At 48.8% G+C, this 27,480-nt stretch overlaps 1 protein-coding gene across 1 annotated transcript in view; it reads right to left on the bottom strand.

Moving 5' to 3' along the window:
- Positions 1-13,113, bottom strand: part of NCF1 (neutrophil cytosolic factor 1) — a 184,807-nt gene extending 171,694 nt beyond the window's left edge. The window contains exon 1 of the mRNA XM_069614750.1: positions 12,222-13,113. Within this exon, the coding sequence (XP_069470851.1) occupies positions 12,222-12,293 (72 nt within the window). The 5' untranslated portion in view covers positions 12,294-13,113. The remainder of the gene's footprint in view (positions 1-12,221) is intronic.
- Between the last annotated feature and the right edge of the window lie 14,367 nt (positions 13,114-27,480).

The raw sequence follows: 27,480 nt of genomic DNA, 5'->3' as shown, positions 1-27,480 counted from the left end.
CTTTTCCACATGAGTTCAAATATTAAAAATGTAGCGCTTCGATGCCTGTAATGGGAACCTCATAGAGCTGGGTTCTTGCACATCAAGTCAAGATCCCTTTTCACCTTAAAAACAAAGAATTGCTCCATATGGTGATATAATGAAACATCTCTGAGCCCTTTAAACAACTTCAATGGGAAATAACTCACTTTTGTTTGCGTCTCAATTCTGTTACTTTGCGCAGCCATTGGCCTGCCAGGCATAATTGACAACAGGAAGAGCCAATCAAGCTACATGAATTTCTGCTTTTTCCATTTTTAAAACATAAATACACAATAAAACTGTGATTTCCGTCTGTATTTTTATGCATAATCCGAACAACCGGAAATCTGGGAGCCCTAATTATAATGGGAACGTGCATCCCATCATCCCTTGCTCTCGGCTTCATTCTGTGGCAAAATCCTAGAAATCATAATGAAGGGAGGGGTGAGTAACTGCAGATTATCCCATGACAGGTTTGTTGATCTCTGTGCAGCAGAACAAAGAAAGAGAGCTTGCAGGGAGCTGAAACAATAAGGCCCTGATTCATGTAATTATTTGTGTGTAAAACTGGTATTTGCGTGCCATTCTGCGACAAATCCCCAAACGTCAAAAAGGGATTAGCGGGCAGAAGGGCACACAAATCCCAGTTTTACACGGAAATAATTCCATGAATCATGGCCTAAATGTCCACTTAACGTAAAGCTATTAAGCTTTCTTTGTCAGCAAGGTGCTAATTGAGTGAAACCCGGCATAGAAAGGCACGTGATAAGAACCCTCTGCAAGGGCGGAGTGAGTGAAGAGACTGAGGGCACCAGCAAAGGCAGCCTGTAACGTGCCCACTGCAAAGCACACATTTAATTTATTGAATTAACAAGGTATTTTGCTTTATGATAAGACTGCCGGCATCGGACAGCAGCTTGGATCCCCCCTGAGGCTCGAGCCCAATTCTACTGAAAAAGTTGAAAAGCTCTAGTGTTATCCCTGGTGGGGAGAGTATGCTTCCAAAGCTCTCTCATGGATGAGAAGAGTATGGCGACTTCCACTGCTCGCTCCTGAATGGGAAGGGCACGATGGCTTTCAACAGTCTTTTGTGGGTAAGGAAGAGTAGGGCGGCTGCCAATATTTTCTCCTGAATGTGGAGCTGAGATACCTTTCACTATTCTGCCCTGAGTGGGAACGAGCAGGAGTACTTCCACTGCTCTCTCCGGCATGCGCCTTGAAGCCTGCGGGCGATCTGGCGCGTTTATAAGAATTTAAATAAATAAATGCAGAGAACATGCTTCCACTTCTTTCTGCTAGATGGGGAACAGAGGCTGGCTTTCACTACTCTCTCCTAGACAGGGAGTGCGGAAGGACTCGCACTTCTCTGGATTGTGCGTGGGACGTGTTTGGCAAGTACCTCTGCACAGGATCTACGCTGAACAGGGAGAACCTTTGGCAAAGATGTATGTGGGGCAGGTCGCAAAGCCTTATTCTGAGTTTAACTAATTTTTTGAAAGTTCTAGAAAGAAAATTAGTTGAAAAGTCAGTGGTTATCTCGGTGTCTGAATTTGTATTAAGTGAATAATGACCATGAATTGTCTATGATAAGTGTCATTTATGTAAAATATGTTTTATGTTTGTTTTGTCTTGAATTGACTCTCTATTATCCCCTTAATTTAAGGATGGAATATGGTTATGATTGTAAATAGGTGTTTTATTTATCAATGGAATATTTATAGCGATATGTAAATTTGTGGTTAACTGCTTTTTATATGAATTTAAGAAATGTGTCTTTATGAATTGGTGATTGTTATGTTTTGAGATGGTTGGTAATTAATTTGATTCTTGTGACTTGTTTTCCTTTGTTAATTTTGATATCGCAATTGTTACATTCATATATACTGTAATTGTAAAGGTTTTTTTTAACCATAAACAATAAAAAAGAAAATTAAAAAATTGTGCGTGGGACGTAGGATGGCTTGCACTGTGTTCTCCTGAGAAGCAAGAGAGTTTACACTATTCTGTCCTGAGTAGGGAAAGTTGGGCTCATTGTACTATTCCTGGGCATGGAGAGGTGAAGGACTTTCACTTCTCTAACCTGGGTCAGAGGAAGAGGACAGTGGCCAATACATTCTCCTGGGTAGGGTGAGGTGCCTCTCTCCCTTACACTACTCTCTTCTGGGCCAGGGGTATAGGATGGCTTTCAATGTTACCACCTGGATGTAGGGGAGGATACTACTCTCTGCTGGGTGGAGCGATGGATTGGATGCCTTCCACTCCTCTCTCCTGGGTGAGGAGGAGGGCAGGTGGGGTGGCTCTATCTACTTTCCCTTTGTGGGGGAGAGTAAAATGGTAAAATGCCTTTCACAGGTCTTGCAAGGGAGATTGGATGCCTTCCACTACTCTCTCGTAGGTGGAGAGTGGGACAGGTAAAGAGGTGGCTCGCTCTAGTTTCCCCGGGTGGAGGAGAGAAAAATGGCTGGTAAGGCTCTCTTGCTCACACTACTCTGTGCTAGGCGAGGCAAATGGGATGGCTTCCACTACTGTCTGCCTTTCATGACTCGCTACGGTGCAGGCTTAAGTAGGCCATCCTTCACTGCTCTCGCCTGGATAGGGAGAGTAGGATCACTTCTACCATGTGGACCAAAGTGCAGAAGGCAGATTGGAGGCTAAAATCGAGACCTTAAAAATCAACTTTCAAAAGAAGTATAATGAATTTTCATAAACGAGAGGTTCTCATGGGAATTAATGGGTTGCGTTCTATATTTTATTTTCACTTAAAAAAAACTTTAATTAAGGGACAGTTAAGGTGTTCAGATTTAACACAACAAAATACTTGAAATTCAGCAAATGTGGGAAGTGATGGCCTTTGGCCATGGCCAGTGTTCGGCCACAGCCACTGTGCATGTTCCACCCATATGTTTCCTTGGAGCCCACTAGCCATGGCCTTCCGCCCTTGCCAATGAGCATGGCCTTTTGGCTGTGCCCACTGTATTTTTTTAGAACACTAGGTTTCTTTCAAGCCCACTAGTCATGGCCTTTGGCCATAACTGCTGCGCATGTTGCACCAATAGGTTTCTTCAGGGCCCACTAGCCATGGCCTTTGGCCATGGCCACTGTACATGCTGCACCAATATCTTTCTTTGGGGCTCACTAGCCATGTCCTGTGGCCCAGGCCAGTGGGGCAAGGACCCATTAGCCCCTGTCTAGTAGATGTGATCACTGTGGGTGTAACATTTCCTTTATTTCACTCTTTCCCGATACACGCAGTATTCCCTCGATAGTGGTAATGAACTACAGATACAGCAGAAATGAACTACTCATGTCTGTGGAATTACAGAGAAATTGCTTGGAAATTTAAAAAAAACCTCTTCCCTGCCCTCACGGGCACTCACCAAGTGTCCCCCCCCCTTTCCATGGCCCCCCACTCCCGTGAGCTGCTTCCTCCCTCTCTGGCCCTCTCCCATTACCCCTTTCACTCTTTTTATTGTGACACATTTTCTTTTCTGATTGTGTCTTTCGTTATTACTGTGGTAATCTTGCAAGATTCCCCCAGTATTACCCTATATTCTGAAAACGTTCTCAATGTAACTGGCTCCCCAGACCACTCCAACTCTCCAATTTTACATGGTATCCTCCTTCCCCCTCCCCACCTCTAGTGTAATGCAATGTCATCATTTTGCCTCCTCCAAATGACATTTTTTCACTTTTTGTTTTCACATTTCCCTGGTATTACCGTAGTAATTGCTTGCATCGAGCACGCAAAATAATTGCGGATTTCATTTCTGAAAAGCCTCTCTGCTTCAAAGCACCATGGGAGATACAGCTATATTTCTGTGAGGCACCCCCTTCCCCATCAAATATTTATAAAACTGCTGGACAGAATAAACCCAAACCCTAAAGCGTTCCCGGAAATTAAGTAAACTCTTCGTGCCAAAGTTGTTTCTTATTTGGTCCAATTCCCTCCAGCAGTTTTTGTGCTTCGGCTTGATCAAATGTGGACTTTTTTTTCTATGGGAAAATGAATGGGAGTAGGACAAAAACATCTTTTTTTATTCCCTCCAGCTGTTTGCTGGGTGAGACGCTGCTCCTGTGAACCCGGAATCCCGTGAATTCTAACTGCAACATTAACTGTGGTACGGATGTTCAGCAATAAAGGACTACTCTCTGAGAGTATATATTATATGAAATAGGAAAGCAGACATTACTTTAATCACTGTTTATTGTTCTAGGGCTTTACGAACTGTGACTCCTCCCTCATACTGTGGGAGACTACATTACCCATGACCTGCGCGTGAGCTCCTAAGTAGCTCACAAGTAGCTGTTTGCTGCTTCGTGCGCAGTTGCAGCAGTTGGAGCTCTAGCCTTGTGGGTACGCATTTCATTTTTTCTGGCGCATTTTGATATTCTCTTGCGGGCTCTCTGTCACAGACAGCACCACTGTATTCTGTGTTTCCTGGGAAAACCAGTTGACTGTTTTCTCGGTTAGGATATTTGCTAAGGTTGGACTGCCCACATAAAAGTAAAATGAAGAAAAAAAATGTTGTTAAAAAAGGACGCTGCGGCAGATATGTTTGCTCCCATTAATACGAGAAGGGCAAGTTTAGCCAGAGCAGCTGCTTTACCACTACCGCAGTCTTTTAATAACGAGGAAGGGCTACTCGAATGTGCTCAAATATATTCCAATGAGATTAAAAATAAAATGCCATTGGAAATGAAGACAATTGATAGTAATGATTCCTCACAATCTCTCTTTGCGGAGGATCGCGAAAGAGAAGTTGGGGGGGAACGTACCAAATCCATTAATACCTGACGCTGTTGGCAATTCACATAAAGGACAAAGCTTAAATCGATACTTTGTTGATTCGCCCGAAATCTTCCAAAGTGGGGAGATAACATTGTTGCACCTATCTACGCACGATGGCGAAGTAGAACATAATCCCAGTGTAGACTCTCCAATAAAGAGCATGCCTGAGCTGATTGCCATAGTGGGAGTACACAGCAAACTAATTATACAAGAACTACGTAAACAAAAGCTGTGTTGAATGAGGTTCGAAGGGCAGTTGGTATGCTCCCTGACAAACTAAGTGAATCTCTGCATACCTCAACGATAGAAATGCTACGGGAACTACAAGCATTCCCTGAACCGCCGGTAAAAGAGGCTCCAAAGGGTGGGCTCGACAAGGGAAGTATCATTGATGAGGTAGTCATTGCTGAAATAATTGATTTGGACCCTTCACTAAAAGATCAAGCAGATGCTTCAAAATGTTAAATAAAAATCGCACAAAAACAAGAAACAAAATCAAACAAAAACAAGCGCAGGTACAACATAGTCAGAATAAATCATCAAGAAAGTTCCTCAGAGATAAGGGACTACGTAACATGATAGAGGAGGAACACCAGGAGGAGGTGGCACTAAATCCCCCTATCCTGAATGTACAAAGGGAAACAGCAGTACAAGAACTGGTTTCTTGTAGACTTAAGCCTACGAAACTTAGGATTGGCCAGTCTACAAAAAGTGAATACCAAGATGGAGAAAACACCATCTCAGACGTTCTGAAAAACAAAAGAGTGTAGAAGGATAGAAATGCAATTGAAATCCATTGAATAGGGCATTAACGACAATTTTGACATATTCAAAATCCTGCTGCACCATCTAGAACAGTCACTCCAGTGTCAGTAGGTCCTACCATTCCCGAGAAATTTACATCAGATTTGATATACGGCAATGGGGTTCACCCCTGAGGATTGAAGAGTAATCAGCCGGAGAATTTTGCTGAGGGGCACGTAGCACCAAAAAGAAGTGCCGTAGTGCACTCCATGATTACGGGTCTGGGTCATCAAGGAATACTGTCAGAGCCAAATACCCTTATAAATAATGACATGCAGAAATTAGGGAGATTGGAATCCTTAAACGAATGCAGAAGGCATGGAACTATTCAAGAAAATGAGCCGTTAGTAGCAGAAAATAGAAGCCACAAAAATGAGGTCTTAGATGTAACAGCAGTTAAACAGATAATAGAAAGTATGCTTGGGACTAAGAACGCAATGAAAGGTGATTCACAACATGAAGGTGATAGGCATACTTGGGAAAAGCCCCATAGGACTAATACAACATTTTTAGTGGCTGCCCAATCGGATAAACAAACTGACTAATTGGATAAGGGAAGAGGCAAGACATTAGAAGTCAGAGAGACAAAAAAGGGGTACATGAAAGTAGAAGTATGAGGGTTTTAGGTAATGATCTTAGATTGACGGTTTACCCCAAGTCTCCCAGTCTTATAATGAGCTATCTGTTCGAGGAAAGTGGGCCTTATTCTTTGAACAGACCTTACATTCTTTCTTTGTTTGCTGATATTCCTGAACTGAGCCTAATTTCATCAGCAGACATTACACTAATTGATTTTATACATCGACAGAGATACGACTAAGTTCAACTTATTATACCCTCCCCTCTGGTAAGGTCTCTGCTATTAAAGGAGCTGGGGGCCCTGCAGAGAAGAGAGTTTGATATCACTAACTTCAATCCTTCACTGTAAAACTCTGATATGAGGAATGATAATCCTACAGTTGGAGAAGGTCATGCTGTAACCCCAAAATGGAGTCTTCTACTATTCAGGAATTAAAGGGTATAGATGTTCAAGATTAGAGATGGCTGGCCTTGACATTACGAGACTCAATTTCTCAATTAAAAATGATGGGAAAACCTCTTTAGTTCTCCAGGGAATTTGATTCTACTCTCCTGGAACTCTCAAGGTAACGCACAGCTGCTAATGAATGAAAAATTAATTGAGGAATTGTCCCGCTTTGATTTTATCTTGCTACAGGAGACATGGGCTAGAGGGAATCTAATGTGGAACAGCTTTGAAGTCCTTTGTGTTCACGCAATTTGGGGTCAGCACGGCCGTCCAAATGGAGGACTACTTTGGGGTTATCGACAGGGGGAACAGATTAAGAAAGTGGCGACTGACAAATATCAAATTCAATGCTGATTGCAACCTTTAGTTTAGAACGATATGTGGGTAATCTGCATATGATGATAATAAATATATATATTGAAATCCCTTAGACTACACAGACACACAGCTAGAAACTGACTTACTAAGTTTGGGAGAATGAATTGATCAGTCGTTATATGTGAACCAAGGGGGACAAATTTTTTTAGCTGGAGACCTAAATGCCAATTGTCACCTGGATCCATTGGAGGGTGATGTATTGACGGCCTCTACAGGGGAATCGCCATTAAAGAATTGTAATATAAAAGTTCGAGGAGCACTATGGCTTGCATTTGGTAATAATTGGGGAATGTAGATGTGGGGATGATGGCTAACAACTCACCGACCTAGAATGCGAAGGGGACATCGTCAGTGATCGATTACATCTTCATATCTTGCCAATTGAGCGAATGTTTGAAGAAGTTCGAACTGAAATCGTCCTTAAATAGCAATCACTCAATGCTTACTGTGAACTCTGAATGCATGGAGATAAGGAAAAACCCAATCTATTTTGAGGAAGGCGTTCAGGTGAATGTAAGGGGTAGTAGAGTGAAGTGGACGCAGCAGAAAACAAAAAATGTTATGACAACTAAGGTGTATGATTACGATTCGACTGTAATTGAAAAAAGTTTATTAAGATACTCAGTGGTAAACTTCCCTGGCTATTTGATTGAAAATATGAATAATATAAAGAATAAGAAAATATTAAGCGCTAACAACAATCAGAATCACAAGCACGCTCTTGATATTTTAGTCCAAGAACATAAAGCACAAAGGTGCAAAAAAGTAAGAATGATACGAAAAGAGGGAGGCAAAGCTTTGGGATTTCAAGCTAAGGTAAAACTAGTAAGGCAGCAATACAAAAACTGGGTAATACATCATAGGGCGAAGCTATACCAAAAGGATGGAGAAGTCATGTTGAATGCTTTGAAGGGACACAACTATTCCAATTTCTGGCAGCTGGTTTATAATTTGGAGACTACTCAAGTACAATTAGTTATTAACCCCATTGAGGAGAATATTTGGATAGATTATTTGAAAACCCGTATAAACGAAATTACCTGTGTCAAGATAATCAATGTAAGGAGAATTACGAATGGAATCTGGACAATACAGTTAAGAACATTTCTAGATTAATTGCGGATTCTAAGAACTCGAAGACACCGGGACCAAATAACTTATCTAATAAGATATTGAAATATAATGTTCCATTTTGGTCAGAGTTCTACACCTTCTTTTTGCAGACATAATTAAGACCAAACCCACAAGTGCCCGGCCATTAGTAATGTAAAACGTTTCACTGTTAGCATATGCTTACATTCGCAGGCCATTGAAATCGTGAGGGGATGCTGGAAATTGCATGTCAGGGGGTGATCTGAAGGATGGGAGGGGACAGAAGACAGCTAATTCTCGCAGCAGTTTTTAAGTGCGTGGTTGCAGACATGAAGAGGAGAGTTAACTGCTAGGAACATTGAAGCTGCACTAGAATAGTCTTATTAGAATGTGCAAAGAAGTCAGCTGCCCCCACACAAGTAAGTTTGGCCCTTCCCCCACAGTCTCCTAACATTTGAAGGGTTAGTCCCCCGCCGCCAGAATGTTTATTCTAGGTGCACCCCTGAAAGGCACTGTCTGGCCATTGCATGCCCCCTATCGCTATGAACCTTACAATAGCATGCATTTACTACAGCGTCTTGCTACTCCCACTTCACAGACCTCAATCGGTTGAAAAACCCGCTTGACCTCGTATTGGATCTGCGACCTGCAGGTTGGAAACAGATTGTTGCCGTGAATGTATTAACCCGCTCAGCTATCCTTTTGAAGCCATGCCAGTGGGACATCTCCCCCTGTGAATGTATCTGTACTGCACACGGAGTACAGTGCATGTGTGCACGATCGGACTTCACATGTTTTGGGTGCATATGTACTGTTTTTGTCATTGTTGCCACTTTGGGGCAAATCCGTTGGATGCATGCTTGCTTTGCGCGTGCGCAATGTAGTTGCATGCTTATTCAATTTAGCAAGATGGTAATTTTTTTTTTAAACTGATAATTCTCCGAAACTAAAAAACTATTCGTTTGTTTTAGTTGCAGATCATTTTAAATGTGCATTTGTCATAAAAACGAAACCTGTGGCAAAATTTTAAGCAAAAAAATACACGTTTTCCCGCAAACGGAAAACTTGCCGATCAATCCCACTTACTAAACGTGTCATAACGTTTGTTAGACTTTTATTTAAAGTGATACCATTTATTTGGTACTTTGGGGAATGCTCTGTTTTTTACAAGACTAGCTGCAGAGGGCATTTAGGAGTTTTAAAATGGTGTCGTTGTATTTTGAATTCAACATCACTTTCTGGTGAGAGTAAACATGCTGCGTAGCCAGGGGGCATATTCGAATATTCGAAAACAGGTTTCCTATCCATTTGTGGGAACGAATAAACCTTATTGATGTGAAGACGTGTCCTAAACACCAAGACGCTGCATGGGACCAGTGTGATTAATCCTCCCACGTCTGTGTGCTGCGTCCCTGCTGCTACTTGCGCAGTGCTGCTTCCCTGCTGCTACTTACGCAGTGCTGCTTCCCTGCTGCTACTTACGCAGTGCTACTTGCGCAGTACTGCGTCCCTGCAGCTACTTACGCAGTGCTGCTTCCCTGCTGCTACTTACGTAGTGCTGCGCCCCTGCTGCTACTTACGCAGTGCTGCATCCCTGCTGCTACTTACGCAGTGCTGCGTCCCTGCTGCTACCTACGTAGTGCTGCGCCGCTGCTACTTGCGCAGTGCTGCGTCCCTGCTGCTACTTGCACAGTGCTGCGCCCCTGCTACGTCCCTGCTGCTACTTACGCAGTGCTGTGCCCCTGCTGCTACTTATGCAGTGCTGCGCCCCTGCTACGTCCCTGCTGCTACCTACGCAGTGCTGCGCCCCTGCTGTTACCTACGTAGTGCTGCGCACCTGCTGCTACCTATGTAGTGCTGCACCCCTGCTGCTATTTATGCAGTGCTGCGCTCCTGCTGCTACTTACGCAGTGCTGCGCCCCTGCTACGTCCCTGCTGCTACTTACGCAGTGCTGCGCCCCTGCTATGTCCCTGCTTCTACTTACGCAGTGCTGTGCCCCTGCTGCTACCTACGTAGTGCTGCGCCCCTGCTGCTACTTACTCAGTGCTGCGCCCCTGCTACGCCCCTGCTGCTACTTATGCAGTGCTGTGCCCCTGCTGCTACTTACGCAGTGCTGCACCCCTGCTGCTACTTGCGCTGTGCTGCATCCCTGCTTCTACTTACGCAGTGCAGCGCCCCTGCTACGCCCCTGCTGCTACTTACGCAGTGCTGCGCCCCTGCTGCTACTTACGTAGGGCTAAGCCTCTGCTGCTACTGCACAGTGCTGCGTCCCTGCTGCTACTTATGCAGTGCTGTGCCCCTGCTACGTCCCTGCTGCTACTTACGCAGTGCTGCACCCCTGCTACGTCCCTGCTGCTACTTACGCAGTGCTGCGCCCCTGCTATGTCCCTGCTGCTACTTACGCAGTGCTGTGCCCCTGCTGCTACTTACGCAGTGCTGCGTCCCTGCTACGCCCCTGCTGCTACTTATGCAGTGCTGCGCCCCTGCTGCTACTTACGCAGTGCTGCGCCCCTGCTGCTACTTGCGCTGTGCTGCACTCCTGCTGCTACTTGCGCTGTGCTGCATCCCTGCTTCTACTTACGCAGTGCAGCACGCCTGCTACGCCCCTGCTGCTACTTACGCAGTGCTGCGCCCCTGCTGCTACTTATGTAGGGCTACGCCCCTGCTGCTACTTACGCAGTACTGCACCCCTGCTTCTACTTATGCAGTGCTGCGCCCCTGCTGCTACTGTGCAGTGTTGCGTCCCTGCTGCTACTTATGCAGTGCTGTGCCCTTGCTACACCCCTGCTGCTACTTATGCAGTGCTACGCCCCTGCTGCTACTTATGCAGTGCTGCGTCCCTGCTGCTACTTGTGCAGTGCTGCGTCCCTGCTACTACTTGCACAGTGCTGTGTCCCTGCTGCTACTTGCGCAGTGCTGCGTCCCTGCTACTACTTGCACAGTGCTGCGTCCCTGCTGCTACTTACACAGTGCTGCGCCCCTGCTGCTACTTGCGCAGTGCTGCATCCCTGCTGCTACTTATGCAGTGCTGTGCCCCTGCTACGCCCCTGCTGCTACTTACACAGTGCTGCGCCCCTCTGCTACTTGCGCAGTGCTGCATCCCTGCTGCTACTTGCGCAGTACTGCGCCCCTGCTGCGCCCCTGCTGCTACTTACGCAGTGCTGCGCCCCTGCTGCTACTTACGTAGTGCTGCGTCCCTGCTACTACTTGCGCAGTGCTGCGTCCCAGCTGCTACTTGCGCAGTGCTGTGTCCCTGCTACTACTTGCGCAGTGCTGCGTCCCTGCTGCTACTTATGCAGTGCTGTGCCCCTGCTACGCCCCTGCTGCTACTTACGCAGTGCTGCGCCCCTGCTGCTACTTACGCAGGGCTGCGCCCCTGCTGCTACTTGCGCAGTGCTGCGTCCCTGCTGCTACTTGCGCAGTGCTGCGCCCCTGCTGCTACTTATGCAGTGCTGCGCCCCTGCTGCTACTTACGTAGTGCTGCGTCCCTGCTACTACTTGCGCAGTGTTGCGTCCCTGCTACTACTTACGCAGTGCTGCGTCCCTGCTGCTACTTACGCAGTGCTGCGTCCCTGCTACTACTTACGCAGTGCTGCGTCCCTGCTACTTGCGCAGTGCTGAGTCCCTGCTGCTACTTACACAGTGCTGCATCCCTGCTGCTACTTACGCTGTGCTGCGCCCCTGCTGCTACTTACGCAGTGTTGCGCCCCTGCTGCTACTTATGCAGTGCTGCGCCCCTGCTGCTAATTGCGCAGTGCTGCGTCCCTGCTGCTACTTATGCAGTGCTGCACCCTTGCTACGCCCCTGCTGCTACTTACGCAGTGCTGCGCCCCTGCTGCTACTTACGTAGTGCTGCGTCCCTGCTGCTACTTGTGCAGTGCTGCGTCCCTGCTGCTACTTGCGCAGTGCTGGGTCCCTGCTGCTACTTGCGCAGTGCTGCATCCCTGCTGCTACTTATGCAGTGCTGTGCCCCTGCTACGCCCCTGCTGCTACTTACGCAGTGCTGCGCCCCTGCTGCTACTTAATCAGTGCTGCGCCCCTGCTGCTACTTGCGCAGTGCTGCGTCCCTGCTACTGCTTGCGCAGTGCTGCGTCCCTGCTGCTACTTACGTAGTGCTGGCTGGGGAAGTATCGCTTCTCGAAGCCCAGCAGCTCGATGTGCCTGATGTACGGGTCCGACATGGCGCTGCTCTTGGGAGTGACAGTTGGGCAGTGGGCACCCTGTGGTGTTTGTCACTCGCTTCCCGGGATCTGAGGGGCTGTTCCGGACGTTAGCTGGACGGTGCTGCCCGTCACTCCCCCTGCGAATGCCGTGAGCTCCTCGTGTGAGTGACCGCTGGCTGCTGTGTGCTGTCTGTCACTCACTCTGGGTTGCCGATCTCCTCGAACTGAGAGCTGGGCGCAGTGTACGGCCTTTTTCACTCTCTCTGTGGGTGGTTAGTCCTATTCAAGGTGAGAGTTAGGTGCCGTGTGCTGTCTGTCACTCGCCCTGCGCTCTACTGAGCGACAGCTGGGCGCCGTGCGATGTCTTTCACTCCCGCTATGGGTGCTTAGCCCTCGTCTGAGTGAGAGTTGGACGCCGTGTGCTGTCACTCCGACTTCCGAGTGAGAGCCTGCTATGGTGCTTAGTATTCTTCTTAGTGAGAGTTGGGTGCTGTGGGCTGTCTGTCACTCCCTCTGCGCTGTGCTCTGCTGACAGCTGGGCGCCGTGCGCTGTCTGTTGCTCAGCTATAGGTGCTTAGCCCTCCTCTGAGTGAGAGTTGGGTGCTCAGCTGACAGCTGGGCGCCGTGCGATGTCTGTCACTCCCGCTATTGGTGCTTAATCCTCCTCTGAGTGAGAGTTGGGTACTGTGTGCTGTCTATCACTCCCTCTTCTCTGTGCTCTGCTGACAGCTCGGCGCCGTGCGATGTCTTTCACCCCCGCTATTGGTGCTTAATACTCTTCTGAGTGACCGCTGGGCGCCGTGCGCTGTCTGTCGCTATGGGTGCTTAGTCCTCCTCTGAGTGAGAGTTGGGCACCGTGTGCTGTCTACCACACTTTCTGCGCTGAGTGACAGCTGGGCACCGTGTGACTTTGTATCCTCAACATAAGAGGAAGTGCCACGAGCCCCTCCCTGTCTGGGCTTTCTTGGGGGAATTCTCTGCGAGTTTTCAGGGCTGCGCTGTCGGGTGCAGGTGAACGTTAGTAGTACCGCTTCTCCTGCCAGCCCCCTCCTCCCCCACCCGACCCCCCTCACACATACTCCTAAACTGCCAGTATGGATATGTGGTCTGCGCTGTCCCTGGTTTCAAAATGACAGCCTCACGTCTCATAATTGCTACACCATAAAATGGCGTGGCATAGTGCCAAAGGAGAACACCCCTGTGTGTCCCGATCACGGGTAGAGTTCCAAAGGTTTTCTAGCAATGTGAGAACGTGCGCTTATACACACCCGGCGCTCAACCGAATCACTCAAACACAACCTTTCAAGGTTGAATGGGGAATATGTGTTCGCCACTCAGCGCCAACGCGTGTACAGGGCACTTTCTCAAGGCTGGCTGGGGTCAGTGGCGGCTGCAATAATGCAACAATTCAAGCTGACATTTCTACATAAATTGTTTCTTGTAGTAGCCTCAGTGGTGGAAATGGAAATCATTTAAAGGGGGATCTCGCAAGGGCTGGGGTGGGGGCAAAGTTTGGAAGAGTGGGCGGAGTCCCGAGGGGTAAGGGGTTGGCAGTTGTGCTCGCTCAAAGGAAATCTTCAAAATAATAGTTTAAAACTGGTGCAATTTCTTTCTGCTTCTTTCCAAACACTACGCTGTACATCAATTCCACCTTAAATCACTTCCATGGCAGTGTTGCACCCAAAATACGGCTCGTTTTGCAGTGATTTGTAGTACGCCAAGGCTTCCATAGACACATTCTACAGTAGAAGGCTACTAAGGTAGCTCAGCAGGTTGATAACCTGGGCATTTGTCCATTAGCTATACCATATGCATCACCCATTACTCATTCTTGCCAGCCCCTTTCCTTTCCCCTCCAGTAAAGTGCTGAATGAGGCATTTTCCTTTGGTTTGGCATAACAAGGCCGCAGATTTATTTTCACACATATATATAACCACAGCAAACAGATACTGAAAATAGCTCCAAAGATGCGGCGACTGCTCCTCGTCCTGCTTCCCCCTTTTTATCCATGTCCATTGCAGGCCCAACTCCCCCAAGACCTTCGAGTCTGAGAACCGCCTGCCCCTGCAGGTATTTGCGGACTGGGGGAGCGCCGTTTGTTGGGGGGAAGCTGAACCGCCCACCGTGGCTCCCCCTTTTCCTAATTTGTAACTCTAGAAAGTTCTGTGTACACCTTGCTGCCCGGTGCCAGTCCTTCTATCCTTCTTTGACCAGGGATGTCACCTTTGCCAGTTGTGCCTGATCCTGGGGTACCTCAGTCCCACCACCCCACCTTTCCATCCTCCTTGACCTGCTCTCGCACCACCGGCTCCTGGTTCTACCACTGCTTTGAAGCCAACTGCCTCCTTCTCTTCCAACCATCTCCTTACTAGGCACAACTCTCTCAACACTCCGTGCCTGGTAACACCCTGCCCCTGCAGGTGTTTTAGGGGTGAGAGAGCGCCATTTGCTCGAGAAGGCTGAGCCCTCGTTGCCAACACCAGACGCCCCTGCCGTTTTTAGGCTCCCAAGAGGCGCTGGTCCGACTCCGTTCCTTGCATTATCCAACCCTCTCCTTCGTAGACACAACTCTCTCAACCCTCCGTGCCTGATACCTCCCTGCCCTTGCCGGTGTTTTCGGGCTGAGAGAAAGTCATTTGTTCGAGGAAGCGGAGCCCTCGTTGCCACCACCAGACGCCCCTGCCGTGTTAGGCTCCCAAGAGGCGCTGGTCCGACTCCCGCTTAGTGGAGTCTATACACGAAGCTACTGTACATACTGACTTGTCTTTTGGCTCAAAACTTATCCCACCTTTCACCACATACTAGTGGTGTTATATTGATTCCACCGAACTGACCCCTGTGCGCAAGCCCAATATATTGTGTTGTGTATTAGTAACTTTCATGACCACTTCTGCAGCCCAATGGCTAGCCTGAGCCCTCTCCCCCGCATCAAAGCCCTTGCAACTACCAGGCCCTGCAGTGATAAGGTACCCCACTATGACCCAACATGGACAACCTGTTTTATAGGGTATGCCCTCCTGTGCATTGACCTCGGTGGCTCAGCCACTGACCTGAGTGCCCCAGCAACCTTCACCCCCTGGCCAATTCAGATATGTCCCATCCCATGCCCACTAGAATCTGCCCAGATATGGTTGCCTACAAGGGTATCCATCTACCTCCGTGCCCTTATTGCCTCCCCGGCCTATTCTCCCGTCCTCTCCTAACCTGCTTTATATCATTTGGAAAGTTGGTAGGAGGATAGGTTTTTTCTAATGCGCTTAATACCCCGAGGTTTCCACGCGCTAACATGGGATCAAACTTTTGTTGCTCTGTGTCATCTTGCTTCCAAGTCCAGCCTGCTCCCCCTGAGTTGTCCTCACCTCTACGCTTTTGTACATCCCCTGATTCGCCCTATTCACTTAGGAACATTCACTCTTATGTCCTCCAAATTTGCAATGCCTTGCCACTCCTGTCAAATCGTGTGACCCTGCGTGATCCCGACCAACCACCTTTGCGTGGTGGAAATTCCCCTAAAAGCCTGCTGCACTAAAAGGTTTGTCTACCGCAACGTCTCATCACGGGCCACCACCTGAGTTCCTTAATAGAGTCCCTCACTGCAAAACCCCTATCAGTTACTTGCGAATTCAGCTGACGCATTTGAACACTCTGTAGCCCCTGTGTCACCTCTGTGGCTGTTACCACAAAACACCAGCAAATGCCGTCAACCCAACCCACGTGGCTGATAACTAATCCGCTGTTGCTGCGCCATAACTACAATTAGCTAACTACTCCTAATCGTTTTTCACCTCCAGCCCCCCCGAGCAGCAACTGCGGTACCAAATAACAGCGCGACGTGATATTATGTCCCCACCAAGGACTTAAACCATGTTCGTCCCCTTTTCCTACATTGTGTGTCCGAGCGCTTTTACCCCCGCCATAATTCCAGATACCTTTGCTAACTTTACATTGACCGCCATTGGGGCGTCTTGTCCTTCCAACCGCCCCAAACCCGTACCACTAGCTGCTTCACTGGAGCTCTACTGGTGCCTAGCCCTATCTTCCCCAAGAGTAGAGCTGTCACCTACAATGAAAGCCTTAGACCCCACTCCTCTACAGAAACAGCAGCTGTACCACCAACCCCTGCACCACGTGGCAGTTGCGATAGCACCGCACCAGAGATGTGATCCTTCCCGAACGCTCCGCCCAGATGACTGTGGCCCAATCGAAAGCTTTAACCCTCCCATGTGCAGTTGCGCCACCGAAATTACCCATGTTAATCCCCCGGCTGTAGCCTTCCATACTTTCCCTGGCTGCGCACCATCACCTCGCTGCTAGTGGGTCGCACAGCCTGGCCAAAACAAAAAACGCCACATAAGACAAGTTGAAACCTGGCTGTAAACATGAAATATTCCCTTGCTGACACATGCAAGCCCCCTGCACTGCTCACACATCCCAACTGACGGTAGTTTGCCCTCATTTCCGCTGTTCATGGGCGCCAAGGCCCTACCTAAGCCCACGAGGAGACACTCAACGTCACCCATACTGAACACGCGGGCACCTCTCCACCTTCCCTGCAATGCACCACATAACGCATGTGTGGCGCCTAGTCATATTTGTAAGTACGGCGCCTGCCCATGATCCCCAAAATGCAAAACCTCCATCTTGTAACCGGACATGCGGCACGGCTTCCGACCGCGAGCGCCGACTTTAACATCGGCCGCAACAATCCCTGCCTGTGTAGCCCCGTGTGGTCGGGCAACCGCCACCTTAAATCTGTAAAGCCGAGCCCGTTGCTTCTAATACCTGTTTGTACGGACCTGAAGAACCGCACCTTTACCAACCGCCTTTACCATCTGCGTGTCTCCGCCACTCCACACCCCTGTAGCCTGGCCACACAATCCATCTTAGTGGTGAAAACTCATCTTCCCCCCGTAGCTGAAGAGAACAATTTTCTTTCAGCCTCGTTCAAACTCGAAACCATGCTCGTACTCGGCACTACATGTTTAGCCCTAAAGCTTTCGCCGGGTTCGCCTGTATTTAACAAAAAGTGCAGTTCAGCACAGCCTCAGTCCAGTCGTTTATCATACATGCAGCATACACAGCCCCAACCACGCGTTAACATAATACTTAAGCAGCTATATAGCGCTGCGAACCCTCAGACTTCTGAGCGCTGCTTATTTTCCCCTGGTGAGTGGTGGCCATTTATCGACTTTGGAAGGGTGCCTGGGTGAGCTAGGCCCTGCCGAGATCCGAACCTGCGTCCGCGGGCTCTGCACAGATATCTATGTGAGCGTTCTACTCGCTGTGCTACCGGACCAGCTGTTGTCCCTTCCATTTTACGGTGAATCTGACATCGTACCCACCGGGGCAACTACCTTGATTGCAACGCCTTGCCCTTTCCGCCTTTACACGTGATGAATCATCGTGTGCATACATAAAATCGTATAGGGTTCGCCTCCACCATAAAACCTCTGTGTAATTATCTACCCCTATACTTTTGCGTATTAAACGCCGCCGCTCATAACACCATGCTATGCCCCTACCGGCTATAACCTTCGTACTTTTATCAGTTCCTACCGTGACAACCGACCCTCAATTCGCCGGGTCAGCTGCATTGAACCTGCTCTTATCAATCCAGCACATGAGCAACACAGCCGACTTGCGGGACGGCGCCCGCTTCCTTGCAATCCATACCCTCTCCTGCCCCTATACCAGAAACCATAACGTCTGAATCGAATGCTGCCTCCTGCGCAGCTCCCACAACTTGCGCACCAAAATGGCGTTTAACAGAACCGCCCCCGCTATGTTCAGACAAACGACCCACGGAACACGCCTTATAACCGGCCTGTACCCTAGAACTATAATTTTATCCGGTATAGCACATTTGCCTACCCATGTCTACATGCAGTCACAAAAAACCCCTTCACCATGACTTAATACCTCATTTAATCCAAACGGAATTACAATACCCCCAGCTGTGCATTAGTGCTCACGGCACTAGCGATCCACCATCTAACACTCCGCCTGGTGACCCCCCGCCTGGAGGCCCCTCCAAGCACACTGCGTGGCACGTAACAAACATCAGCCCACGAATGCGGGCCCGGGAACATAATCTCCCCGGCTGACCTTCATTATATACACCGCGGGTTCCCGCATACTGCCCCTGCCACACCTGTAGTTGCAGCACATGTCCGCTACTTTGGTTGCAAAGTATTACAGCCCCCGACATACCCAAAGCGACCCCATCCCGGCTACCATGTGCACCAAATCGAAAGAAACTACTGACGGAAAGCATTTTTTTTTCTTTTTTTTTTTTTATCCCCAGGATATACCAGACAGTGGATTAGAACCCAGGTCCCCAGCAATATGAGACCAAGCACATGCCACTTGAGCCACTGGAGGCTATAGAAACGGAAAATGCTTTCCCAACCAGGCACTGCTATCAGCCCTGGCAGTACTAATGTGCAGCTCCGTAGCAAGTTCACTGACGAGGCGTATACACCTAAGCAAGAGATAAACCAGTTCCTTGGGAGTGACTTGAACTTCACGGGCGATAACCCCATTAATAATAAAGCAGAGGATACATTCCCCATAATCCTATAGTCTGCCTACAGACCATCGTGCCACAGTCGAGCGAGCAGAGGGTCAGAGATCTCCCTCACCTGCAGTGCCACGACCGCGGATCTGCGTCATCAGAGCCCGGGGAACACAGAGACCCGGGAGGCAATGAGTCGATGCTATGCGCTCATACCACGCAACTTTAAAATACCCCACAGAAACGTCACTGCACTGAAACGTATTGAAGGCGCTATTATTTTCACATCTGTAAACTCCAGCACAGCTCACCCCTCACTTACTCACTCTCTCCTTGATACCGCCGACCCGACGCTCCTTACTGACCGGGCACACCCTGCTGGAACACCGGCCTTCTATCTTACAAACGCTGGGCTTCCTCCATCACCGGCCTTCTTTTTCGCGAACGCTGGGCTTCCTCCATCACCGGCCTTCTTTTTCGCGAACGCTGGGCTTTCTCCATCACCAACATCGCGAACCCTGTAACCACTAAAACCTCCTCGGCGGCAAACGAAAATCCTCTCGTGCTTGGCGGGCGCCCGGCTGCTGGAAGAGCTGCAAGTGCTCCTGTGCCGGGCGCCTGCCGCTTATGAATCCCTAGCTCCTCCCCTTTCTTTTGTTGCCCTTCGCGGGCTTTTGCAGCGCTTGACGCTCTTTTTCGGCCTCTTGCCGCCCTCTCCCCTGCCCCCGCGGGGGGAGGGACGAGAGAGCGGAAGGAGGAAGGCCCCTGCCCCGGTTATCGGGGTGCCTCCTCCATTTCCCTTCGGGTCTCCGTTCGTCACCTTCAGAGACAGTTGCTTATATGCTGTATATATTAAAAACGGGATCAATATGATTTTTTGCAACTCCTTCTAAAAAAAAGAAGTGCTATACAATGTGTTTGGCCAGGGGATGGGTTGGGCTGGTCGCTTGCTTATATTCAGTGCAGAGGTGGGGGTATTTCAGGCCCTGTAGTGAAAATCAAAAGTTGGCACCCATGAACCCACAGTTTAATTTCCCAATAACTGCTGTCAGCACAACAGAAACATGTATTTGTCATTCAGCAGTTTGACAAGAACATAGCTTCTTTATAAATATAACCTGTGATAAAACACAAAGGAAGGGACACACAAATTACATGGTATAGGTGTGGTAGTGCAACCAAAAAAAAGAAACACCTTTCAAAGAAAACTAGCGAATGTAAGTTTAAGCAGCAGTTTTGAGTTTGGAAATGACTTTTCTTTTCTATGAAAGTGTAAGATGCACGTTTGCACCCAGATACTCTATGCAGGATGTGATCTCAGCAGGAAACGCCCCTCCAAGATGCCTGAATGCTACTCTTCTCCCCTGCAGAGAACAGGCGCCCCCTGCCCCCCCCCCCCCCCAATCCCCTCACGGGGCAGTTGGCAGCTGTGACAGCTCCCATGGGTTTACAATAGCGTTGCCCTTTGATGTTTCGTTTGCAAGCTGCTTCACCCCTGCCAGCCTGCACTGTCCCCGCCCAGGCTGCCCTGAACCAACTCCTGCGCATTCCAGCCAGTTCCTCTGATACAGGCGCCCTGGGGACGAGTGCCTTTGATGTATTCAGTGGCTTTGCTCGCAATTGATCTCAAGGGGATGAGGTCAGAATTAAAGCAGTTACTATGCTCAAGAGGGCTCCTGGGACCAATGAGCTCCATACCGTAATGCAGCAAGCGCTTTGGTTAGTTGTGTGGGGTGTTTGCTGGGACAGAGGCAGAGGCAAGCCGTGTTCCGAGATCCGGCTAGATATCTGATGACAGATCTCGGACCGGCGGAAGACGGCCCATTGGCCAGAGATGGGTATCCTAGTGGAAACTCCAACCTTTTTCTTTATAACTATAGGCATCTACTGATTACGCCACTATTATTGCAATGCCTTTGCCAACAATCAAATCAAAAGCTCCTCAAAGCACTTTAGTGACATATGTTTTTGCAACCCTGCAGTTTATTTATATGAGAAGTGCTGGAAATATTCATTTTAAGGCGTGATCTCATGGTGATGGGGTCATGGCAGGAGGCGCGATGGGTGTGGCGGTGTGGGCAGGGTTCCGTGGTTTGGGGGTAGGAGGGGTAGTTTGAATGGACTTGGGCTGCTTGTCCTATGTGCGGTGCAAAGGCAACAAACAGAAGTCCTTTTCAACAGCCTGGACGTTTTTGTTGTTTTTCAAGTAACATTAAAGAGCCATGTGGAAAGTGACCTGCCTACCTGTAATTACCAATTGATAAGCAGCATTTTAAGTTATTGGAAGGAGGAATCAAAGATCCCTGTCACATGGAAAACAGGATTTTTAAACATTGAAAACAAAAACGGCCTGCACATGTGTGTGCAATTAAAAATGGCTTTAAAAAGTAAAAGGGAAACAAATATCACTGCTCACAGAAAAATGTCCAGTAAACAAAACATTATGTGCGGGTTGACCAACAGCAATGTATATTATGCTTCACTTACCAAAACTCCAGTGTCATTTGAAGAGCCACTTTGTCTTCTTGGAAATTGTCAGCCCAAGGCAGACCCTTTTGCTGGCTGTGGGCAAAACTTCACAAGGAAAACTCCCACTCTCAGCCTGGATGTCACATCTTCCATGTAATGACCAACCGCAATAAAAGTTCCTGGTAAAGTTGTCGAAATTCAGTGTTCTCCAGACTTGCTGGCTCTGAAAGCATTGACTTCAAGAAAAAGTCACCCTTGGCTGGAGCACGACTAATATTTGTGAAAATGAGGGCATCCACTTCAAAGAGCAAGCTTCCAAAACAGAAGAGATTGATTTAAAAAAACTGTGGGCACAGGGTGACCCAGTGAAAACAAATGGCCGGAAGGCAGGAGTCAGGGCCATTTGTCCCACATGAAGATTCACAATTAATTTAAAAGGACTTTCATCATTTATGCCTTTTTCTCAGCCATCATAAGGTGGATGGATTTAATCTATGTACCATTTTTTAATGTAATTTCCAAGCGATTTTGGGGATATAAAATTCATCCATGTGCGACTCATGGAACTGTAATGCTATCTAAGATGTGTTTCTGGCTGATCTGAACATGTACCAAATGTGAGAGTTGGTGAGCAGGTGGAAAATGAAATTAGGGATATGCTTTATAACTTACATATTCATAATTGTTGTGCTTCTTATGGAAACGGCAGAAAGATGCCACATCGCCGCGCAACATGATACAGATTTGGTGGTCGGTTTATCCGATTAGCTGAAAAAGAAAATATGTTTAGTATGCAGTTGTTAGTAAAATTATGAAGTTGTGATACATAACTAGTTTTTGCCAAAAAGTTGAAAGGAGAACAAAGGGGCCATGACGAATGGGAATTACCATATGTTGCTCCAGACCCCTAAACCAATCCTGACTTGGAGGCTGGGTTTGGGAGGAGAGAGAAGGGTAACTGGCCAATCCTAGTGGCAGGGATTATTGTAGGGTACTTCCCAAAGATTGTAAAATTGGTGATGTCATCGCTGCTATATAAGGGGGACTGCACTAGGACAGGGGACACACAAAAAAAGAGAGACAGAAAAAGGATAAAGACAGGAACAGACAGACAAGAGACAGGCCATCAGGAAGGCTGAAACCTACCATCTGACAGCTGTAAGGAGACGCCAGAGGCAATTGCTGAGAGTGCATCTGGGCAGAGCTGTCTATTCCTAGCAAGGCCTCCAAGCTGACTGGGTCCTATGGTTGAGGGCGGGAGGCCATCTTTGAGAGTGGAGTGACCAGACCCCTGCCCTATCATTCCAGAGTGTCCTGGGATGCAGCTGGCTTTCCCGAACCTTAAGCAGAGGGGTTTGCTATGTAAGTAGAACTGAGCCATGGGAAACCAAAAGGTGGGGGAGTCTGCTGGCCTTGAATCCTTTCCCTTTATAGTGGGGGGTGAGGGGGATTGTGTAGATCCTTAGCCTATTTAACAAAAAATATTAATTTAATTAATTTCCCATTTGGCAGAACACTACGGGTGAATTTTGTCAAAATGCAAAATTAACAAAGCTCATTTCCCAGTATGTGCTGAAAACTATAGCCTATACATAAATTGAGTAATCCAGCTAACCCCAACACAGGCTTTTCAGTAAGGGAAGGTCTGAAATCCAAAATTCCACAAAGCATTCCAATTTTTCTGTCTGACTTCCCAACATGGACCAAAGCAATGGGGGGTCTGAAAAATAAACAGAGAAATCACCCTGTGTTTATTTTAAACCAAAAGTGTGGGCGAAATCATAATTACCAGTCTTGAAATCCTAGTGCTAGCCTTTTAAGCCTGCAGAATAATTCTAAATCGTACACCATTAGATAAGTGCCTTTGTTATTGATCAGTGTAATTATTTCGTGAAGTGAAATTTGCAGAAAGTGAATAATTGTGACTGTGTTCTTTTTAACTCACTTTTGTGATTTATTTATGCTGAGAGAAGTTGATTATGTTGTGCCACGGATAAAGCATTTTTTGACATTTTCGGGCTAATTTCTATTACGTTTAATTTAAATAAATACCAATATATTTCCTGTACTCCGTCCTGGTTCTTGGCTCAATGTTAGCTCAGGGGCAAGGGATCCAAGGTGCATGATATGTGTCTGAGATGGGGCTAAAAAAGAATCTGTTAAACTGTTTGTTGAATAACCACATGAGTGGGAGGGAAGGAATCCCCCGTGTTGAGGGTGGCTTCTCAATAAACTGTTACAAATTGGGGGCTCGGGCTAGGATTTAGCTTCCTATTCTTGAACCATGACAAGTACATTGTGACAGACTATTCATTTTGATGCAATTGCATTAAGGGAAAGTCATCTTTGTTTTGTGAAAGTGCCGCTGGATTTGACTCCCGAGTTCCATGGAGGTCTATAGGTAAAACATTAAGTGTATAAGAATGTATTTGAGTGAAGAAACCAAGCAGGAACAGGGTGATTTTGCCCCTGCATAAAGAAAGTTTTATTAAAGTGCAAAAAGCCAATTGTGAAAATGGCTACTGTAAAAATTGGGGAAGCCAAGGATCATCTCCTAACTAAATTATTTCTCAGACGAGAATGGGTTGAGGACGATGCAGGAAACTGGCAAACCAGAATTGTGCGGGAGGTTACCTCAGTAAGCAATGATATTTGGCTTAAAACTGGAATATTGCACAAAGCACTTGAAGCATTTTATATGACCACAACTGCTTGTGATGAACAGATACAAATGGCTCAGCTATCTGCTCAGTTATATTTTCATTTGCTTTTAGTGGAAGAGTGTTGGCAAAATAGTGAGGCTAGTAGGATGAATCATGCTGGAGACCTGTTAAAGGCTCAGGATCTTGTTCAACAACTCAGGCTGAGTTAAAAACACTGCAGCAAGAGAGTGCAGAGCGTGAAACACAGTTTTCTGCACTGAATAATGCACATAAAGAGTTTGTAGAAACTCTGAGCACACTGCAACACAAGCTAAATGACCAGGCTGCTCATGATAGAGTTGTTTTGGAGGACATTATCGCATTCCAATCAGAAATAAAAACAATTGAAAACTGAAAATAGTCAATTAATTATCAAAGGGGTTGATTCCCAAAATGACTTTGATCAGATACATCAGCAGCTAAGTACTCTGAAGCAACAGATGATGCAGCTGGCTCAGGAAAAAGACCTCTTGAATCAGTATTACAGAGAATAAATCAGTTGGAAATGGAGGTAGAAAAGGAACAGTGAGGTTCTCATGAACTAACCAGAATTAGAGCAGAAAGGAATGAGCTTGTAGAGCGAGTGAGGCAAATAGAAGCTGAACTATTAGAGGCAACAAAATGTAGGGATGAACAAGAGAAAGAGATTAGTCTCCTGAAGGAAAAGCGCCTTGAATATGCACGCAGCATACAGAGCTCACAGAGGGAAAATGAATCACTTCAGCAGGAGGTGCAGCAAACACAGGATCGGTTGGTAGCTCAGTGCAGGGTGCATGAGATTAATCAGGCCTTAGTGTCAGAATTAAAAAGCCAATTCTCTCACTACCAACAGCAAATAAATAGAGATACACAGGCCGATTCATGGAATAAATGTGCGCCGAAAATCCCGGCGCAGAGGGGCCAATACGTGCGCTGCGCCGAAAATAAGCGAAAAGCGCAGGGAAACCAGCGCACGTCGATTCATGGAAGTCCGTGCGCAAGAAAAGCAGAGGACGTGCGCTGAAAAAGCGCGCGGCGCAGGCCGGCGCACAGGTCAACCAACGTCGTGCGCCACGGCCACTGCGCTATCACTCCGAGCGCAGCGCACAGCTCTAAAGTAGGCGGAACACAGGGCGGGACACTCGGAATGGGGAATAAAATGGGGCACAACACTCGGAATGGGGAAGAATGTGGGCGGCACGGGGAAAGTATAGGAGGCAAGTGCGCGGAACGCCCACACGCTCGCATACAACACGTATTCATGGAATAGAATAGGGCAAAAAAGCGCACGCTCAAAGCAGCGCACAGGCACAAACAGGCACAAACACGACCGCCACAAGAAAGCAGGCGGTAGCGTCTCTGCGCCTGCAAGAAATGTGCGCTAAAAGGTGCGCCAACAAATAGCACCTATATACAGACATGATCAATGTCCAATACTGTGGCCCTCCAGGACAAATGACGTACAAAGGGGTACCCACAAACACAGACACGGGCTGAGAGAAAAAATAAACGTGTGCGTGCATACCGGGGTGCGCGGGAAGTTGCACACGCGATATGGCCGGGTACGTGGATTACAGGGGTGCGCGGGAAGTTCCACACGCGATTAGTCAGGGTACGTGGATTGCAGGGGTGCGCGGGAAGTACCACACGCGATATGGCAGGGTACGTGGATTGCAGGGGTGCGCGGGAAGTTCCACACGCGATATGGCCGGGTACGTTGATTTCAGGGGTGCGCGGGAAGTTCCACACGCGATATGGCCGGGTACGTGGATTTCAGGGGTGCGCGGGAAGTTCCACACGCGATATGGCCGGGTACGTGGATTTCAGGGGTGCGCGGGAAGTTCCACACGCGATATGGCCGGGTACGTGGATTTCAGGGGTGCGCGGGAAGTTCCACACGCGATATGGCCGGGTACGTGGATTGCAGGGGTGCGCGGGAAGTTCCACACGCGATATGGCCGGGTACGTGGATTGCAGGGGTGCGCGGGAAGTTCCACACGCGATATGGCCGGGTACGTTGATTTCAGGGGTGCGCGGGAAGTTCCACACGCGATATGGCCGGGTACGTGGATTTCAGGGGTGCGCGGGAAGTTCCACACGCGATATGGCCGGGTACGTGGATTGCAGGGGTGCGCGGGAAGTTCCACACGCGATATGGCCGGGTACGTTGATTTCAGGGGTGCGCGGGAAGTTCCACACGCGATATGGCCGGGTACGTGGATTTCAGGGGTGCGCGGGAAGTTCCACACGCGATATGGCCGGGTACGTGGATTGCAGGGGTGCGCGGGAAGTTCCACACGCGATATGGCCGGGTACGTTGATTTCAGGGGTGCGCGGGAAGTTCCACACGCGATATGGCCGGGTACGTGGATTTCAGGGGTGCGCGGGAAGTTCCACACGCGATATGGCCGGGTACGTGGATTGCAGGGGTGCGCGGGAAGTTCCACACGCGATTAGTCAGGGTACGTGGATTTCAGGGGTGCGCGGGAAGTACCACACGCGATATGGCAGGGTACGTGGATTGCAGGGGTGCGCGGGAAGTTCCACACGCGATATGGCCGGGTACGTGGATTTCAGGGGTGCGCGGGAAGTACCACACGCGATATGGCCGGGTACGTGGATTTCAGGGGTGCGCGGGAAGTTCCACACGCGATATGGCCGGGTACGTGGATTTCAGGGGTGCGCGGGAAGTTCCACACGCGATATGGCCGGGTACGTGGATTGCAGGGGTGCGCGGGAAGTACCACACGCGATATGGCCGGGTACGTGGATTTCAGGGGTGCGCGGGAAGTTCCACTCGCGATATGGCCGGGTACGTGGATTGCAGGGGTGCGCGGGAAGTTCCACACGCGATATGGCCGGGTACGTTGATTTCAGGGGTGCGCGGGAAGTTCCACACGCGATATGGCCGGGTACGTGGATTTCAGGGGTGCGCGGGAAGTTCCACATGCGATATGGCTGTGTGCTCCCAGGCATTACCTGTACACCCTCCACGGCCCCTGCAGGCAGCACACACCACAGGGAACTACCCTGCACACCTGCTCATGTCTCCCACCACCCCCACCCCCCATCCACCAGGGACACCCTCCACCAGGCCCCCACCCATGTCTCCCACCACCCCCACCCCCCATCCACCAGGGACACCCTCCACCAGGCCCCCACCCATGTCTCCCACCACCCCCAGCACTGTGGGGAACCTGCCAGCAGGCCCCCACCCATGTCCAACCCATGTCTCCCACCACCCCCACCCCCAGCACTGTGGGGAACCTGCCAGCAGGCCCCCACCCATGTCCAACCCATGTCTCCCACCACCCCCACCCCCAGCACTGTGGGGAACCTGCCAGCAGGCCCCCACCCATGTCCCCCTGGCCCCAGGTCCTGACGATACACAATCATGGCAGTAATGGCCAGCATACCCAGCACAAACACCCAGGCAAGGATTGCATGCACCCACATAGTGAATGCAATCACATGACACAACCCCAAAGGCAAGTATGCAAAAGAACACATGTCTGTCACACACACATACACAATGGGTGC

Source organism: Ambystoma mexicanum, chromosome 9 (assembly GCF_040938575.1).
Source record: "Ambystoma mexicanum isolate Mex_15411 chromosome 9, UKY_AmexF1_1, whole genome shotgun sequence".
Taxonomy (NCBI): Eukaryota; Metazoa; Chordata; class Amphibia; order Caudata; family Ambystomatidae; genus Ambystoma; species Ambystoma mexicanum.
Note: the sequence above shows the minus strand (reverse complement) of the source record. Positions and strands in the feature narration are given on the sequence as shown.